Consider the following 19,628-nt stretch of genomic DNA (forward strand, 5'->3'; position numbering starts at 1 on the left):
GAAGGGCTGCGGGCAAGCTGTTGGTGATCTGAGGGTTGGGGGTTGTAACAGTCATCTCCGATGAGAGGGATACATTTTGCTCATGTGCTCTCCTCTGTGTGGGCCCCCTAGAAGGGGTGGCCCTGGTGGCCCAGTGCAATGGCTCTGCCGTCCCATTGCCTGTTCCCGTCTTCCCTGGGGGATGTAGGGGCACTGGGAGCTGGTGACACCTCACGGAGCCACACATGGGTTGGCGTGAGCCTGCACCTCCCCCTGGTCATCCATGGGGAGTCAGTACCACGCTGCATCAGATGGAAGGCAGGCAGCATGTGTAACTGATGGAATTTAATGTACTCATGACACAAACACAGACAGGGTTGAAGGGGGTGGTGTCCAAGCACGGATGTGGATGACCCGTGCGCCCCACCCTCGGAGGCCAGGGGCCCTTCTTGGACCCCACCTCCCCTGGGGGGACAAACACTGATGTGGCTGAGTGACAGCATCGTGTGGCACAGGCTGGCCCTCAGAAGGCGCCTCTGTTGAAGCCTATGCGTCCAGGCCAAGGAGCCTCCAAGGAACAGCCATCAGCTGCAGCCTCTGATCAAAGTGCCAGGTTCTGGCCCGATGTGGGAAGGCGACCCAGCGTCAGCCTCGCTGGGGAGGAGGGCGAGGAACGGGGAGGTCCTGTCCTCGCTAAGTGCTGCCTGAGCGCTTCAGGATGAGGGGCAGGAGGCGTGGACAGTGAAGTTCACGTAAACAGCAACGGACCAAGACAAAAATCCAGGAACACTCAATAAACCTACAACGTTCAACAGAATGGCAACAAAACGGTGGCCCTGCCAGCCCGGCCAGACAGTGGTCTGGCGAGCGTTTCCCAATCTTTTCGTGACTAGGAGCTAAACAGCACAGAAGGCTGTATTTGATCTCTGGAGGGAAAGATTTCTTTCCTTCCCTTCAAACTGACTCGGGGGCAAAGAGACGAGACTTCTTGAAGATAAGCCTCTTCTGGGAAAAGGGACTTGGGGGATGAGAGTGGCGACGGCACAGCAGGTGCGCCTGGAGGAGGAGGGGCCCCTGGGTGGAGCCGGGAGGGTGGCTGGTGTCCAGGGGAGCCCTTCCTTCCGGCAGGCTTGGCAGGTGCTTCCTCCCAGTGCTTCCACCAGGAGCCCCAGTGCCGGGCCGGGAGCGTTGGCCACCGTGGCCCCTCACTGGGTCCGGAGCTGGTAATCTAGGAGTGAGGAGGAGGCGTCTGTTGTCTGCTCTGCACCCTGGACCCACCTGCCCCGACCCTGGGGCTGCTCTGTGAGCACCACCCTGGAGACAGCAGCATGCCCACCAGGGACCTTTTCAGCACCCCCCCGACCTGCCCCACGGGTGGGCCGCACGCACCTCCGTTCTGAGTGATGTAACGAACCCACGGTAGGGCCTGGTAGCCGCTCTTCTCGATGATCTTCAGGTAGCGCACCTGGGGCACAGGTACCAGGGCCCTAAGCATGCACACACCCCCATCCCCCTTCCTGGTCCCCGCTTAGTCATTCCTCCCAGGGCCAGGCTGTGACCAGGAGGGCGAGGGAGGGGGCAAAGGGCCTTGATCTGTCTGAACCTCTCTGAGGCTGAGGGAGGGTGGAGGTACTTCTAGAAGATGCGGCGAAGAGCCAGATGTGCGCTCTCGGGCACAGCCCTCCAGCAGATTCCTGGAGAAGGGGTCCCGTCCAGGGTTCTCTTCCCCATGCAGGTCTTCTGCGGAGGTGCCCAGGAAAACGGGTCCCATGGTGGCAAGTGCGTGGATGCTAGAGGCTCAAACTCTAGTTTTGGGGACTGAATGCGTCTCTGAGCTTGGAGCTCAAGCACAGGTCAGGTCTGGGTAAACAACCGTGGGCCTCTTTCCATTAGGGCCGGGCTGCCCTCGGAGACAGGCAGAGCCAGGAGCACCGCGGAGCCCCAGGACAAGCCAATTAGCACCCTTTTCTAACTGGCTGCACAGATGTCTGTCACCTGCAACCCTCTGAGCCTGGACTGACACCTGGTCCCGGTCCCTGTGAGGCCCCCCTGGGCCTATCCATGTCTGCTCTGGGGCCCTGGCAGCCCTGGCCGCATGTACCTGGATGCCGGAGGTAGTAAAGTAGGGGATCTCAAACTTGACACTGATCGGGGGCTTGCCCTCCTTGTCCTCCGCCTCCACGCTGGGCAGGCCGAAGTGGGCCCGCATCAGGTACTCCTTGCCGCCCTGGGGGAGAACACCAGGGTGGAGGTGGTCAGGCTGAGGCCCCGGGCAAGCTCGGCCAACAGATGCCCCTGGAGAATGCCAGGCTGCTGGCTTGGCCACCAACCTCCTCCTGTGTGACCTGCAGTCACCCAGTGCCTTGGCTTCTCCAAAACACTCATACTTGTCCTCCAGGCCTCACAGGCTGCCCCCACCAGCCCCGCTGGGGAAAACTGCTGAATTCTGAGGATGAAGAGAAAATTTCACAAGTTGCCAGGCACAGAAGCCTAGCTGCTTCAAGGAAAATAAGACCAACAGGCCTTGGGAGGGAAGAACAGAGAGGGAGAGCGAGCACACAGCGCAGATGTGGGCTGCCGTGGGACAAGGGCCCCTACCTGCCCAGGCCAGAGTCCAAGTGAACACCCCCAGAGCCCAGAAGGTGTGTGAAAGCAAGAGGGACATGTCAAAATGAAGAAAAGGGAACAGGGAGAGGCAACAAAAATAAGAGACCAAGGCTGGGGGCTGACTGATGAGCTGGCCCTGGGTCTTGCCCCCAAAGGGCGTGGCTCTGGTGCTGGAAGCTGAGCAATGACTCCAGAGATGGTGCTTGGAGCAGGGCCAGGAATGACTGGAACCCTCGTCTCGGCCATGAGGAGTCATGAGTCTTGGCCTGGTTGTCCAAGCGCCCGGTGAGCCTCACCCAGAACAGCAGGGAGGAGTGGGGAGCATAGCTCTCATCACACCCGGGACATGGAGGGTTTTGATCCCCATGCCTCTGGCAACAGCAGTCACTGCCGACCATAGCTACTTCTGCATGCCTCCGGCAGGGCAGGGCAGGAGAGAGCCACGCCTCCCCAGGGCTGAGCTCATGCTCCCCCCCCGCCCCCCCCCCCACCCCAGGATGAAGCGAGTGGTCAGTCTCTGCTCATCAGTGCAGGAATGTGGACTCTGCCTGACTCGATGCTATGTGCTGAGTGCAGATTCTGGGACAACGAGGGGAGAATAATGTGGTCTCAGCAACAGACGAAGCAGGCAGCAAAGGAATAAAATCAGCTCCATCAGCCTGTGTATGAAACAACCACCTGACCAAAAATCTGAGCCTTATAAAAACAAAGTGGAGGGACTTCCCTGGTGGCGCAGTGGTTAAGAATCCACCTGCCAATGCAGGGGACACGGGTTCGAGCCCTGGTCCGGGAAGATCCCACACGCCACGGAGCAAATAAGCCTGTGCGCCGCATCTACTGAGCCTGCACTCTAGAGGCCGTGAGCCACAACTACTGAGCCAGTGCTCCTAGAGCCTGTGCTCCGCAACGAGAAGCCACCTCAGCGAGAAACCCGCTCACCGCAACAAAAAGTAGCCCCCGCTCTCAACAACTAGAGAAAGCATGTGCGCAGCAACAAAGACCCAACACAGCCAAAAATAAATTAATTAATTTTTTAAAAAAAAGAATCTGCCTGCCAATGCAGGGGTCACGGGTTCAATCCCTGTCCCGGGAAGATCCCACACGCCACGGAGCAACTAAGCCCATGCGCTGCAACTACTGAGCCTGTGCTCTAGAGCCCGCAAGCCACAACTGATGAAGCCTGTGCGCTCTAGGGCCCATGTACCGCAACTACTGAGCCTGCATGCTGCAACTACTGAAGCCCACGTGCCTAGAGCCCGTGCTCCGTAACAAGAGAAGCCATCGCAACAAGAAGCCTGCACACCACAACAAAGAGTAGCCCCCGCTCGCTGCAACTAGAGAAAGCCCGCACACAGCAACGAAGACCCAAACGCAGTCCAAAAAAATAAAAAATAAAAAAGGTTAAGAGTAGTAATTATAGAAAAAGCAAAGTGGAAAATGAAAGCAAAACAATATGCAGAGAGGCTGGCCCTCTCTGGGGGGGGTGGAAGTCTGCAAGCCTACCTTGTGTCAGTCATGTCCATGTACATGGGTTTACTTCTCTTATTAATGAGAAAGACTTAGAGGTTGGCTCACAGACCAAAACCCAACTCCACACTGTAAAAGCAGAGTGAGAAAGGCTAAACCAGTAGAAAGAATGGGTGAAGGCATGCCAGCCAAAGTCAAACAAAATAGAGGAGGGCTGCTGCCACAGCGGAGAATTCAGGGCAAAGAATTACAGGTGCAGAGGATGATAGTCCACATCCTAAAGGCTATTCCTACGATCCATAGGGAGGATACAATAGATAGGAGTATCTATGCACCAAATAACATGGCAGCAACTTTTGTTAAGCAGATGCTACAAGAGAGGAGAAGAGAACCAGAGGAAGGCAGAGCTGGCCCAGCTCTCTGTCTGACTGATGCTGTCATGGCATCATGGCAGACCTCATGGCACATGTGTCAAATTCTCTACCCCAATAACAGAGGCCCTATCTTCTTCTCAACTACATATGGGATATTCACAAACTTTGACCTTCTATTAGTGCACAATGAACACTTCAATAAATTCTAAAAGTAGAAACAGCATGAATAACATTCTCTGGTCTCAAAGCACCAAATTTATAGTGAAGACAAAATGGAAAAAAACCCTTGACCAGGAAATTCAAACAAGACAAAACAAAACAAAAAAACACTCTCCATTCAATTACAGAATTTCCAGGTAATATCAAACATTACATGCCAGATCTATGGGCTATACAGCTAAGGCAGGGTTCAGAGGAACATTTGTGGCTTAAATATTCATTTATATCAATACAAATTTTAAAACAAAATAATCAAATTAAAATACAGAACTTGAAAACTAGAGCAAAGAAAGGATGAAGAAACTCAAATTAAAGACTTGTAAAACTGAAAACTATTACAACAAATAAACTAAAAAGTGAATCTGGAAAAAAAATACGCAAACTACCAGGTAACCTTATCAAGGAAAAAAGAAGGCACAAGTATGCAAAATAAGATATAACAAGGGAGAAGTAATTGTCATAAGAGAAGGGGAAAAAAAGACACCAATTTTCTACAACTCTGTGTAGACAAATTTGAAAACCTGGTTAGGATGGATAATTTTGTAGGAAAATACAATTTACCTAAACTGACTCCAACAGAAATAGAAACTCTAAATGGTCTAATTTCCACAGATGAGGTAGAGAAAGTAACAGAGATACAGATGGTCACACAGCCAAATTCTACCAATCCTCTCAAGGCAAGACGATCTCAAGGCTACTTAAACTGTTCTGCATCATGGAAAAGGGAGACAAAAAAATAATGAAATGGGTACAATATTGATACCTGATAGAGACTGTACCAAAAAAAAAAAAAATAAATCTCAGTTATGGATCTCAATGTAAAAATCCTACATACAATGTTAACCAACAGGATTAATAGCACATTAAAGAGAAAACAGATCATGATCAAGTGGGGTTTGCCAGAATGCATGGATGGTTCAAGATCCATCCTATATTAATATAGGAACTTACAGACACTGAAGAGGCGTTTGGGTAAATTCGTTGGCCATTTGTGCTAAAAACACAGTAAAGGGGACTTCCCTGGTGGCACAGTGGTTAGGACTCTGCGCTCCCAATGCAGGGGGCCCAGGTTTGATCCCTGGTCAGGGAACTAGATCCCACATGCATGCAGCAACTAACAGTTTGCACGCAGCAAATAAGAGTTCGCATGACACAACTAAGGAGCCTGTGTGCTACAACTAAGGAGCCTGCCTGCCCCAACTAAGACCCAGCACAACCAAATAAAAATAAATATTAAAAAAATAAAATAAAATAAAAAATAAAAACACAGTAAAATAGGACTGAAGTGAATTGTAGCCCAAAGCAGCAACACACTTAAGAGGGGAAACCCTGCCAGCTCCAGCTGGGGGCAAAGCCAGGAGGCTGCTCTCTCCACCGCCATTTACAGGCAATGGAGATAGTAAGTGAAGCAGTGAGACGCCAGAAGCTATAAGGTGCCCAAGAATGGGAGAGGAAAAGGGGAAACTGCATCTGGCTGCAAACAGTGTGGAAGAATATCTAAAAACCCATGAGAATTGAAAGAAAAACTACCACAAACAAAAAATTTAGTAAGGTACCAGGACACAAAATTACCATACAAATGTTAGCAACCTGTTGTAAGACACAATGGAAGAGAAGACCCCAGTTACCAAAATATCAACTTAAAAATTATCTTAATGAGAAATATGCAAAACCAGAAGAGATCTTTGGGGTGTCCTGGAGGCAAGGAGTGTTCTGTGGCTTTTATCCGGTTCAGTTGTGTTCACTCTGAGGAAATTCACTGAGTTGTACACATATCACTTGTTACTTTTCTGCATGTTATATTTAAATAAAAGTACCTTTAAAAACAACGGGAGAGGCCATATGAGGTATATATAAGGTAAGCATTAAAACATTCCCAAAAGGCACAAAGGTGAGAGTGGGGCAAGGCTATTGATAGGATAATTCGGCCTCAAAAAGGTGTTAATCCTTCCCAATTAACTTACAAATTTAGTGCAAACAAACTGATTCTAAAATTTATGAGAAAAATGAAACAAGCAAGAGTTGCCAGGAAACAGATAAGCAGTGAGGTTGTGGGGAGTTACGGTAGGGGTAGGGTTGGCCCTACCAGATGTTAAAACATAGAATAAAGTTAAAATGTGGCCTTGCGGCACGGAGAGACAGACAAGAGGATGCTCAAAAAGAGACCTCATGCCGCATGAAAATTTGATTTTTGAAAAACACGGCATTTCAAACCACTGGGGAAAAGATGGGACTTTTTAGTGAATGAGGTTAGGAAACTGGATAGCCATGTGGGAAAAGATAAAGCTGGATCTGTATGTCACCCATTTACCAGACTGTGCTCCAAAAGGACCTAAAGCCTAAGGTGAAAAATACTACTGTACTCGTTCTAGAAGCAAACATGGGTGAATTGCTTTATAGCCTGGAATGGGGAAGCCTTTCAAATCATGACTTAAAATCCAAACACAATAAAAGAAAGACTGAGAAATGTGACTACATTAAACAACAATTAAAAGAAGAAGCAATCAAAAAGGTTACACAGCAAAAAACACCAGAAGCAAAGTCAAAAGACAAACACCAAACACTGAGAAACACCATTTGCAACTGATATCAAAGAAAAGGTACTAATCTTGCCCATGTGTAAACAGCTTTTGGAAACTAAGAAGAAAATGAGCAAACTTGACAGAGAAGTGAGCAAGAGACAGCTACTATAGTTTCCCGAGAAAGAAGCGCAAACAGTCCTCTGAGACGTGAAAAAGTGCTCCATCTTGTTTCTCATGAGAAGGGCGATGGGCCGCACCCCGAGTCGGCGCAGCCGCTTACCCATCTTCCGGTCCCAAGGCACTCGTCACACAAACCCAGACTCAAGTGCTCAAAATCCTGAACACGAGCCAGGTGGCTATACCAGCCTGGGGGCCGGGGCAGGAAGTGCTCTACCTTCCTGGAGCTGGTGCTGGATTCCCGTGAGGCCCTGGCCCCAAGGCAGTCTGTTCCCCAGGAGGGATGTTGAGCTCTAAACAGGAGTGTCAGAGGGAGAAAGGAGGAGGGAGAGAGGGACCCCTGCCGTGACTCTGAAGACAGGCTGGTTCACACACAAGAGGAAGGTGGAGTGCCCCCCTACCCTGGGCCCCAGCCCCACCCCTGCCCCAGCCAGGCTGAGCCGAGCAGGCCTCTGCCCATGCCTGTCTGGAGGGGGTGCCCCGCCGAGAAGGGTGCTCACCGGGAAGGACTTGATGGACCACACAATCTCACTGTTCTCGGGGACCCACTTGACGCTCCCCACTGTCGTCTTGAACTTGGGTGAGTCGGCATCGTTGGGCACAGGGATGTGGATCTCCACGTTGTTGGCTGTTGACCGCCGCTTGAACTGGCTCTTGGCCTGGAGACGAGGCCAATGTGGCCAAGGTTGCGGTGGGCGAAGGTGAGACAGCCTGGCTCCCACCCAGCCTGCTCCCACAAGGGCCACATGCCCCTTGGCCTGGCCTCTGGGAGTCCCACTCCCAGCACTGAGCTGACCCCCACGCCCTCTCCCACCCCCTGAGGTCTTCCTTAAGCTCAACTTTGGACGGTCAGTCTCTGCCCTCCTGTCCCCTTGGTCTTTGGGACTCCCGATCCCTCCCTCTGGCCCTGGCCTCCAGGGAGAAGGTCTGTGTGACCAGGGCTGGCCTGGGCTAGGTGAGGTCACTGAGTGGCAGAAGTGCTCCACCTGGACACTTGGTCACAGGCCACTGCCATGGTGGCCGCACACAAGATCTGGGCAGTGTGTCCTCTCTGTGCCCAAGGCCCCGGACAGGCCAGAGATACCAGAAGGCCTGCACTAGGCGGGGGAGCCCAAATGCCCCCTCTTATGCCCCACACGCCTGGCTGATGCTGCGTGCAGGATGCACACACACCTTGATCATGTACTCGATGCGGCTGTGGGAATGCTTTTCAATCACAGACTCGATCCAGATCAAGGGCTTGACCTGTCGGGGAGAGTGAAGATGGCGCTCACAACCAGTCGTTTTACAAAGCCCTGTTTCACAGAGGGGAAACTGAGGGCAAGGGACCACAGGGCCAGGTGTGAGCCCAGCACACTGCTGCTCGGGGCTCCACAGCTGGTGCCAGGATGGGTCAGAGCATTAGAGAAAATGCAGAAAACATCACCGAGGACGCTCTGGTGGGGAATGCCTGGGAAAGGGGCAGTGGTGTCAAAGGGGTCTGGCCCCTCAGTTCAGAAAGTTCAGAGCCTTGCATTGTCAAACAGGCTCCTTGGAGCCCAGGCTACTCATGGGGAGCTGTGCCCATCCTGGGCATCACCTCACAAGACGTGAGACTCGCTGTGGACGGGGACGGCTCCCAGCCAGCAGGGAAGAGGAGGGAGGCTGCCCCAGGGGAGGAGCAGGGGCGGGGGCCTGGGGGCCCTCTTGGCTGGCGGCTGGTGCACTCACATGGGTGTTGAGGCGGTAGGACATGAGCTCAAACTCGCCATCGGGTGGGATGAAGGAGATGGTGCGGTCGTTCTCAAAGCGAGAGAGCCGCACACACTGGTGGAACTTCACGTCCTCCAGCTCCACGGACTTGCTTTTGCCACCTGAGGGGAGGTGGGGGTGAGGGCGGGACAGTCCCTAGGCCCCCCAGGCCACTCTCTCAGCAATGCTCCCACTGTCTAGGGTTCACTCCTGACACAGCAGAGCAGAGCTGCCCCCAGATCTGTGAGAGTATCTTGGGCCACGAACACCAAGGGGGCCGGCTTCTGAGGCAGCCACGCCCCATCTCTCCTCACCCCGCTGGAAGCCCCATTACGTCCCAAGATTGGGCTGAGGACAGGGCTAGTAGGCCTAGTTCACAATGAGTCCCCAGCCAGAGTTGCTGCCTGGGACATGTTTGCTGAATGATTAACAGACCCCACTGGAGGTGCTCGGTGATGGCTTGGGGCTCCCTGAGGGCGCCGGTCCTGTCATCCCTGGGGTCCTGTCTTGGTTTCCCAGCCCAGAGAGGCTGTGTGGGTTGAGCTCAGTCCTGAGAGGGGAGCTGCTCTGATGGGCTAACGTCAGAGAGGCCCTCACTAGCGATGCTGCAGACGTAATTATGACAACAAGCGCCACTGCTCCGGCCGCCGGTGGACCTGTGGTTGGCGGGGAGGCTGGTGGTCCAGTTTGCAAACACGGAGCCCCAGCCACCCTGGGCTCCTGAGGCCGCTCTGGCCATGCCCCACCATGGGAAGTGCTACATCCAGGCCAGGCAGCGCATGCTCGAACCACTGTGTGTGGCTTTTGAACAGCCCAGACCCAACGCCAGAGGTGAGGGCAGAAACTGGGTCTGGGAGGGGAGAGCGAGCCCGCAGTACCTTCCAGTAGGGTGGAGTTGAGGACCTGTTGTATGATGCTACATGTGCTTTGGCACCTAAGGTGCTCACCTGCACCTCTGGCCCTCGGAGCAACAAGGGGGCTTGACTTGAGTATTTTCACTCTCCCATGTCCTCTAAGTCCAGGTGTTAGTTTATTCGTTTTCACAGTTCTTGTAAACAACGTGAAAATGTTTCTAAGCCAAGTGCTTGAGATGAACTTGTTGTTCATCACGCAGGTGAACAGTCCCTCAGCTGCCCCAGGGGTGAAACCTGGGCCCCGGTGGCATACTCACGGCCCGTGTTGTCGAAGAGAACCTTGTCGTTGAGGCCCAGGCGCAGCTCAGGCATGCCCGACAGGAAGACCCGCATCTTGATGGAGCCCACAATCTCACTGCGTAGGACGTTACCGTTGGCACTGACCTAGGGGGTGGCGAGGAGGGGGTGAGGGGAGGCCCCACGCACCGGTCACTGTCCCCCAACCACGCTGTGTGACCCTCCTGGCCACTCCCATTCTCGAAGCCCTTCTCGCTGTCCCCTGAGTTGGGGAGGCAGGGCCAGGCCAGGCCAGGGAGGCAGACACTTACAGGTCCCGCCTTCTAGTCCTCAGGCCACACTAGGCTCCTCCCTTGCAGATGGGCCAGGTGATACTGTGCCTGGAATCCTCTCTGAGGGCTCTACTCTAAGTTGCTCTTGGGATGCCTGGGGCAGACCTGGTGGCTTGAGGCCGTGTGCTCGGCTGGCCTGGGCAGGGACTCTACCAGGTCTGCTCATCTGCTGGGAGCAGGCCAGACTGACTTTCCTGGAAATCTGTTTCTCCATGTGGGGCCTGGCAAAGTCCCTAGGGCTTGTTGAAGACGGAGCTTCCTGGACCCTGCTCCCAGGGCTGCCCTGATGTCTGATAACCACCGATCCAAAATAACAATACACGTAAGCAAATACAATCACAGCTACAACACTGACTGAGCAGCTCCTCCTCAACAGGGCGGGGCTGTGACTTGGGCTACCTTTTAACTCCTGTGCAAACCGGAAGGCATCTGAGAGTGCAACTAAAAATCACAGCAGGACGATGGGCAAACCCGGAGACTGTCCTCAGGGGGCCAGACTGCTGGAGCACCTCTCCTTGGGCCCATTTTAGAGACGAGGACACTGAGGCACAGAGAGGATGCCACACGCCGAGGGCACAGAGTGGCTGGCAGAGGTGCTGGGGCCACAGCCTGGACCACCACCCCGTAGTGCCATTCTGCATGAGGCCACATCCACACCAGCAAGTGAAACAGAGGACTACAAACTCAGAGGCCCTAGGGCCATATGGGCCGTTCCTTGGAGGGCCTGAGTTTCCGATTTCTGCAGAGAAGCAGGAAAATCTGTCCTGTCTTTAACTCAGATGTCTGCAAGTAACACGTGCACACATGAAAGCCCTTCGCATCTGAGGGAAGTGGAGAACTGAGGCGCCATGTGGACGATGACCCCGAGAAAGGCACAAAACAGGACAGAAGGCCCTGCGGGGTGTGGCTCCGTCACTTCCCGTCGCTCACTATGCTCTGACCATGCTGGCCTCTCACTGTCCTCGCCTCATCAGGCAGCAACCTGACCCCACAGCACACAGAAGCTGCTTCCTCCTCTGCCTCTTGCCAGCCCTGTCTGCCTGTCCATCCATCCTGTCCACGCTCGGGTGAGGGGTCATGTCAGGCTGCTCACTGCTGGGTCCAGCACGAGGACAGTGCCTGGGGCAGCGGGCACTCGGCGAGCCCGTGCAGACATGGCCCTTCGCCCCTGGGCTCTGGGCAGCTGGCACTACCACCTGCCTTACTCTGCGGGTCCTCCGTGTTCCCCCCCAACAGTCTGCCCTTAGACCCCCTTCTCTGGGGGGCTATCTCCCCTTGGGGAGTTGGGACTGCACCACCCTCTATAGCTGAATGATGCGAAAGAAGGCTCAGGAAGTGGAGACAAAAGCCATGCAGCCTCTAAGGCTAATCCTGGCCACCTGGGCAGCAACCAGGACGGTGCTGAGGCGTGACTGGCAGCCCAAAGCTGGTGCCTTCCCCAGGGTGGGCATGGAGGAGATGTTTGCCGGGGGATCGGCTGCCTAATTATACTAGTACAACAAGATTTTCAGAACCTGGAGGCCAATGTTGACTCTGAAGGCCGCCAGTTCTGCAATCAGACTTAGGAAGGTGTGTTCCAACATGACTGGGATGTCCATACCTGCCTCTTGCTGCCCCTCGTATGGAAGAACAGGGGTCCTTGGGCAGTGCCATGTGTAGGGACACACTGCGGCTGGGACGCCCCTGAACTCCCAGCACTTTCCCAGGCAGTTGTTTATAAGCTGCTCCCTGGGATTGCTTCTCCACCTTAGGACACCCTACAGCCATGTTCTGGGCTCAGTAAACAATTCAGACAAAGGTCCTCAGGCAGGAGGGGAATGCAGTGAGTGAGGCCACTGTCTTGCCTCATGGCTTAGTAAGTAAGAGAGCAAATACGTTTATATTCAGTCCACTGGGAGAATCTTTTTGAAAAGCACTGTTACTTAGCAATTGCATGTCTGGGAACTCGGCCCTCCAGAAATCCTGCCCAGATAAGGGAGATGCCCAAACACACATCTGAGGATGAGCAATCATGCTCATTTCTGCACTGGCTGTAACAGTCAGAAATGGGCACACCTAAGTGGCCCACATGACTGGACTGGCCCAGCCAATCCTTGTCTGCCCAAGTCATGGGAGTGAGGCCCTCTCCCGAGAGGTGACAGGCAGGCTGCAGGTGACATGGGACTGGCCTGCATCACCCTTTCTCTACCACTGACTACAGCTATAAAACCTGGGCAGGATGCATGGGCAACTACTGGAAGACTGAAAAGGTGGATCTGGGAGGAGCCGACTGAATGAGCAGTCCTCCCTACCCCCCTACCCATGTGAAAGTGCAGCAGAAACCTGAAAGTGGAACCAAGAAGTACGGTGCAGTCAGAGCTTGTGGAAGCCTCTGGCTCTAGCTCCAGGGGCAGAAGGGGAACTCCTGCCGCTCAGAAGGAGTATGGAAATCCCTCATTTACCCCCTTTTCTCTGTTTTCTCACGTCCCAGGCCCTAGGCAATTCAGCTGCCTTTCCGAGAGGGTGGGGCAAACCCAGGATTTCAGCCCAAGTGCAGACAAGCGCTAGAGTAGGGATCCAGAGCCCCGAGTTTTTGGCCACAGAACCAAAAAGGGAAGCCCCCAGCCAGAAAGCACCAGGTAGAGAGCAGAGAGTGAAAGGTTCAGGTAAGCAACCTCATGAAGTTGTTTATGTCTCCAGATCTCTCTAGAACCAGGCATGCATGGATACGATCCTAATTAGCACGCCAAAGACATCAAGAACCAAACTCTCCCCAGTCCCTGATGGACCACTGGGCAGTGCATATTTGGCATAGATTTAAATAGCAAAGGGCACAAAGGCTTTGAAAACTGAACCGATTCTCATGGCCCATAGACTGGGGGTTGAAACTTGTGGCCTGAACCTAACCAGGACAATTGTCAGCTGAAACAAACAAACAAAATCAACATTTTCTGTATAATTTAAATAAGACCTAGAATCTTACCCCAGGATATAATCTAAAATTACTCAGCATACAAAGAACCACGAAAATTTCAGTTCACATGGAAAATACAATCAACAGACACCAACGATGATATGGATATTGGGATTATCTGACAAAGACATTAAATAGCTAGGATAAAAACTGCAAACACTCTTGCAACAAATGTCAAACTAGAAAGTCTTGGGAAAGAAACAAGACTATAAGAAGAAGAATCAAATGGAAATTTTAGAACTGAAAAATACAATAACAAAAAAATCACTGAATGAGCTTAATAGCAGAATGGAGATAACATAGGAAACGGTCAGTGAACTTGAAAGCAGATCAATAGGACTTATCCAATCTAAACAACAGAGAGAAAAAAAAGATGGAATAGAATGAACAGAGCCTCAGAGACCCTTGGGACAATAACAAAATGTCTAACATTTATGTCACTAGAGTCCAGACGGAAACGAGAAAGAGTGAAATGGTGAAAACATATTTTAAGAAATAATGGATGAAAACATCCCGAGTTTGGTAAAGTACATTTGTAAATCTACAGATCCAAGAAGCTGAACAAGCCCCAAACATTAGGAATCCAAAGATATCCATACCTAGACACATCATAAGCTATCTGCTGAACACTAAAGACAAAGAAAAAATGTGGAAAACAGCCAGAGAAAAACAACACATTACCTACAGGGGAATACCGATTCGAGTGACTGTGGATTTTCATCAGAAACCATGGAGTCCAGAAGGAAGTGACACAACATTTTTAAGGTACTAAAAGAGAACTGTTAACCCAGAATTTGATATCCAGTGACAATATCCTTTTGGAATGAAGATGAAATAAAGACATTCTCAGATGAAGGAAAATGAAGGGAATCTGTAGCCAGTAGGCCTGTTTTGAAAGAATTGCTAAAAGAATCTTTTTAGATGGAACTGAAATTGTACCAGAAGGAAACCTGGAAAATTGGAAATGAGGGGAGAGCAACAGAAATAGTAAATATCTGGGTAAATATGGTCGAGAGTCTTCTTTTTCTCCTCTTGAGTTCTTTAAAGTATGTTTGACAATCGAAAGCAAAAATTTTAACACTGTCTGATATGGTTTTCAATGTATATAGATGAATATACAGGACAACTCTATGATGGGGCAGTAAAGTTTCTAAATTCCAATTGAAGCTGTAAAATATTAACTCTAAGTAGAGTATTTTATAGCAACCACTAAAATAACTATACGAAGAAAAAAAAGATAGAGTGAAGAAACAAAATGGAACACTACAAATGTTCAAAAAGATCACAGAAAGATAGGAAAAGGAAACAAAGGAATGAAAAACAGAAGGCAAGTAATAAAGTGGTATATTTTAATCCAAGCAAATTAACAGTTACAGTAAGTATAAATGCTCTAAATATATAAAAGACAGAGACTGTCAGAATGGATTTAAAAAATGACTCAATTATATGTTTTCTACAAGATATGGCACAGGTAAGTTAAAAGTAAAAGGATTAAAAAAAAAGGAGTAAAAGGATAGAAAGACATACACCATGTAAACACTAATCAAAAGAATTCTGGAGTGACAATATTGATAGCAAAACAGACCTCAGAGCAAAAAAATTATCAGGAATAAAGAGGGACATTATATAATGATAAAGGGGTCAGTTCACCAAGAAAACAGAAGAATCCTAAATCCATTTGCACCTAATAACAGAACTTCAAAATATGTGAAGCAAAGACACAGACAAATTCACAATTTATAGCTGGAGATTTTAATGCTCCTCAGTAACAGGTAGAACCAGTAGACAGAAAATTAGCAAGAATTGCTAGAAGAATTGAACAATGCCATTAACCAACTGGATTTAATTGGTATTTACAGAACACTCTCTCCAACAAGAGCAGAATGTACATTTTTTTCAAGGGTACATGGAACATTCACCAAGATAGATCATATTCTGGATCATTAAAACAGACCTTAACAAACTTTAAAGAATTGACAGTATATAAACTATATTCTCAGACAATAATAGAATTAAATTAAAAATCAATGACAGGGACTTCCCTGGTGGTCCAGTGGTAAAGAATCCTCCTTACAATGCCGGGGACGTGGGTTCGATCCCTAGTCAGGGAACTAAGATCCCACGTGCCACAGGGCAAATAAGCCCACGTGCCACAACTACTGAGCTTGTGCGCCTCAACTAGAGAGCCTGTGTGCCTCAAACTACAGAGCTCACGTGCTCTGGAACTTGCGCACCACAACTACAGAGCCCATGCACCCTGGAGCCTGGGCGCCACAACTAGAGAAGAGAAAACCTGCACGCCACAGTAGAGAGAAGCCCATGCGCCACAATGAAGATCCCACATGCTGCAACTAAGACCTGATGCAGCCAAAAATAAATCATAAAAAATATATATAAATAAATAATAAATAAATCTTTTAAAAAAATCAATGACAATGAGATAACAGAAAAACCTGCAAACATTTAGAAATTAAACAACACTTTTATTAAATAAGCCATGGGTCAAAAAGAAAGTCTCAAGGGAAATTTGAAAATATTTTGAACAAAAATGAAAATCCAACATATCAGTGTAGGATACAGCTAAAGTAGTGCTTAGAGACAAATTTATAGCATTAAATGTTTATATTAGAAAAGAAGAAAGTTTCAAATTAGTATCTTTAGTTTCCACTTTAAGAAACTAGAAAAAGAAGAGCAAAATAAGCCAAAATCATGAGGAAGAAAATATTAGAGATAAGACCAGAAATCACTGTGACTGAAAACAGAAAAATAATAGAGGAAATCAATGAAATCAAAAGTTGATTCTTTGTGAAAATCAATAAAACAGATAAACCTCTCATAAGATTGACAAAGAGAAAGGAAAGAACATAAATTACCAATATCGGAAATGAAAGAGAGTGTATCAGTACAGACCCTGTACACATGAAAAAGGTAATAAGGGAATACTATAAACAACACTGTGCATAGAAACTCAGTGACTTAGATGAAATAGATCAATTTCTTAAAAACAGCAAACTACCAAAACTCACTCGAGATGAAACAGAAAATCCAAATAATCCTATAATCATTAAATAATTGAAATTCGTACTGAAAAATAAATCTCCAGGCTCAGGTAGTTTTGCAGGTGAATTCTACCAAATAAAATTAAAAATAAGCAATTTACAATGGCTTCCAAAAAATGAAATACTTAGGTATAAATCTAACAAAAAATTTGTACATGGTAAAAACTAGAAAATGCTGATGAAAGAAATCAAAGATGACCTAAATATATAGAGAGAGACATACTGCACTCATGGATTGTGAGACTTAATATACTAAAGATATCAAATCTCCCCAAATTGATTAATAGAGTTATTTAACACAACACCAATCAAAATCCCAGACAAGCTGATTCTAAAACTCTACACAAAGGAACTAAAGAGCTGAACAATTTTGAAAAAGAAGAATGTTGTGAGAGTCACATTATCTGATTTTCAGACTTACTATAAAGTTACAGTTATCAAGACAGTGTGGTTATTGGTGAAGGAACAGATATACAGATCGATGGTAAAGAACAGAGTCCAGAAATAGAGTTGCACAATATGGCCAATTGTTCTTTGACAAAAATGCAAAAGCAATTCAATGGAAAAAGGATAATATTTTCCAAAATGATTTTACAACAAATGAAAAAAAATGTTTAATATGCAAAAAAATGGATATATGCCTCACACCTCAAATAAAATTTAAGTCAAAAATATCATAGACCTAAATGTAAAACTATAAAACTTCTAGAAGAAAATTTAGGAGAAAATCTATGTGACCTTGGGTTTGACAATGAGTTCTCAGACATGGCACCAAAAGCTTAATCAATTTAAAAAGCTGACATTTGGACTTTCTCAAAATTAAAAACTTTTGCTCCGTGAAAGACAATGCCAATAGAATGAAAAGAAAAGTGACAGACTAGGAGAAAATATTTGCAAATCACACATGTGACAGAAGACTTTATCCAGAATATATAAAGAACTTTCAAAACTCAACAATCAGAAAACAAACAACTCAAAAATGATCAGAAGATATGAAGAGACACTTCTCCAAAGAGCATAATGATGCCAAAGAAGCACATAGAAAGATGCTCAACATCATTAACCATTAGGGAAATGCACATTAAAGCCATGATGAGACACCTATTAGGATGACAGAAATAAAAATGTTGATCAAGGATGTGGAGCAACCGGAACTCTCATCTGCTACTGGTGAAAATGCAAAAATGTTAACAGCCACTCTGGAAAACAGTTTGGCAGTTTCTTACACAGTTAAACATACACTTACCATATGACCCAGCAATCCCACTGCAGGGTATCTGCCGTAGAGAGATGAAAACTTCTGTCCACACATAAACCTATACATGAAATGTTTATAGCAACTCTTTTAACAACTGCCAAACGTTGGAAACAACCCAGATGTCCTTTGATGGGTGAATGGATAAACATACTGTAGTTCAACATATAAAATAAACAAATATAAGAAGAAATAAACTTTTGATAACAGAGTAACTTGGATGAATCTCAAAGGCGTTATACTGAAAGAAGCTAGATTCAAAGTGACACACACTGTATGATTCCACTCATACAACAATCTCAAAAAGACAGAACTATAGTGATGAAGACCAGATCAGCAGTTGCCAAGGGTTGGGAACAGGCAGGAGGGTGTGACTACCAAGAGGCAGCATCCAGGGAGGTTTCTGAGGTGATGGAGTTTGTTCTGATTCCTGGTTATGATAATGGGTACACAAATCTGTACATGTGCTAAAATTCATAGAAAATATGGTCAATTACCAAATAGTCACTTAAAAAATAAAATTAAAAAACAAACGAACATACACAAAACAGTAAAAACCAAAAAACCCGAAAAACAAGTCACAGGAGAACTACATCTTATGTTCTCAGTTTCACAGAAAAACAATGTATGTCTGTATATCTACAGCACGAGGTCCCAAAGGATGACAATGAATCCTTAAGCGATGTGGCCCTTCTGATTACAAAGCCCTTCACTTTCAAAGTCTATACACTGCTTTTTTTTTTTTTAATGATGTGCATGCATTCACTCTAAATAAGAACAGAAACTAATGAAGATAAAACAAGCTCACATTGCAATGAGCAGCCCAACCTGAATCCCGCTGATCTGCTATCACACAGAAACTACCTGTTTCTCAGGGCCTTGCTAGTTTTAAAAGTAGAGCTGCTTTTATTTCCAATCATGGAGAAGATAAAATTTAAAAAAAAGAAAAGGAAGCCTACCAGGAGATTGACGGACTCAATGACGTCCAAGAACACCTCGTTCTTCCGGTACTTGATGCCCTCAGAGCGCCAGGACACTGCGTTGGTGACGGTGGCTGGGGGCCGTGGGGCCCCTGTTTCCAACTTGTGGCCTTCCTGAGTTATGTACCTGTGGGCCCGGGCTCACAGTTAAGCAGCTCAGGCACAGACATTCTTCAAAACAGCCCCTCCCTGTAGCAGGCGCCAGGAAAGGCAGGCTCTGGTTTCACCTGAGGCTGTTTAACACAAGAATATCTTACGATTTCCAAAGCCTCCAACAAACTCTTCAGTTACAGTGAGTGCAGAGTGGTCACTTTTAGGGAGCCAAGGAGACAGCGTTGGTGAGGAAAACAAGAAGTGGGCATGAAGTGCTTCCCCTGCTGGGGGTGCAGAAGGGACCAACCTCCTAGGGGTGTAACCTGGTGACCCTGATTCCACTTGGGGAACAACAGATGTGAGATGTGCTGAAGTTCATGTGGCTTCTCTGAGTGTCCCTCTGCTCCCCTGTAAAATGGGAAGACAGCACCCCTGATTGTGAATGGAGTGAAAAAAGCGCTTGCACAGGGCCTGGTTCACAGGAAGTGCTTAATCCACGGTGACTGTTACTTGATGGGCAGGATTCCAAAGGAGGGAGATTTTTCATCATAGCTTCATATATGACAATAAAAACAAAGGCAGGTGACTCCCTAATAACAAGCCATTTAGCACACTTCTGTGGATGGAAATGAAGACCTCGCAACAGGAAAAATGCTCATGCTACGCACGGATGCTGCGTGGAAAAAGGACCCACAACTGTCCCAGTGACTTAGTAAACTTCTGGTGCGG

At 48.2% G+C, this 19,628-nt stretch overlaps 1 protein-coding gene across 2 annotated transcripts in view; it reads right to left on the minus strand.

The window, feature by feature from the left end:
* Positions 1-250: 250 nt before the first annotated feature.
* Positions 251-19,628, minus strand: part of AP1M1 (adaptor related protein complex 1 subunit mu 1) — a 29,883-nt gene continuing 10,505 nt past the window's right edge. The window contains exons 5-12 of one of the 2 annotated variants that reach the window (XM_060008124.1): positions 18,786-18,933; positions 10,248-10,374; positions 9,056-9,198; positions 8,519-8,590; positions 7,846-8,004; positions 2,081-2,206; positions 1,369-1,444; positions 251-1,207 (exon numbers count right to left, since the gene is read on the minus strand). In XM_060008124.1, the coding sequence (XP_059864107.1) occupies positions 1,185-1,207; positions 1,369-1,444; positions 2,081-2,206; positions 7,846-8,004; positions 8,519-8,590; positions 9,056-9,198; positions 10,248-10,374; positions 18,786-18,933 (874 nt within the window). In that variant the 3' untranslated portion in view covers positions 251-1,184. The remainder of the gene's footprint in view (positions 1,208-1,368; positions 1,445-2,080; positions 2,207-7,845; positions 8,005-8,518; positions 8,591-9,055; positions 9,199-10,247; positions 10,375-18,785; positions 18,934-19,628) is intronic. The other variant, XM_060008125.1, reaches the window with a different exon arrangement.

The sequence above is a fragment of the Delphinus delphis genome, chromosome 3 (genome assembly GCF_949987515.2).
Source record: "Delphinus delphis chromosome 3, mDelDel1.2, whole genome shotgun sequence".
Lineage (NCBI taxonomy): Eukaryota > Metazoa > Chordata > Mammalia > Artiodactyla > Delphinidae > Delphinus > Delphinus delphis.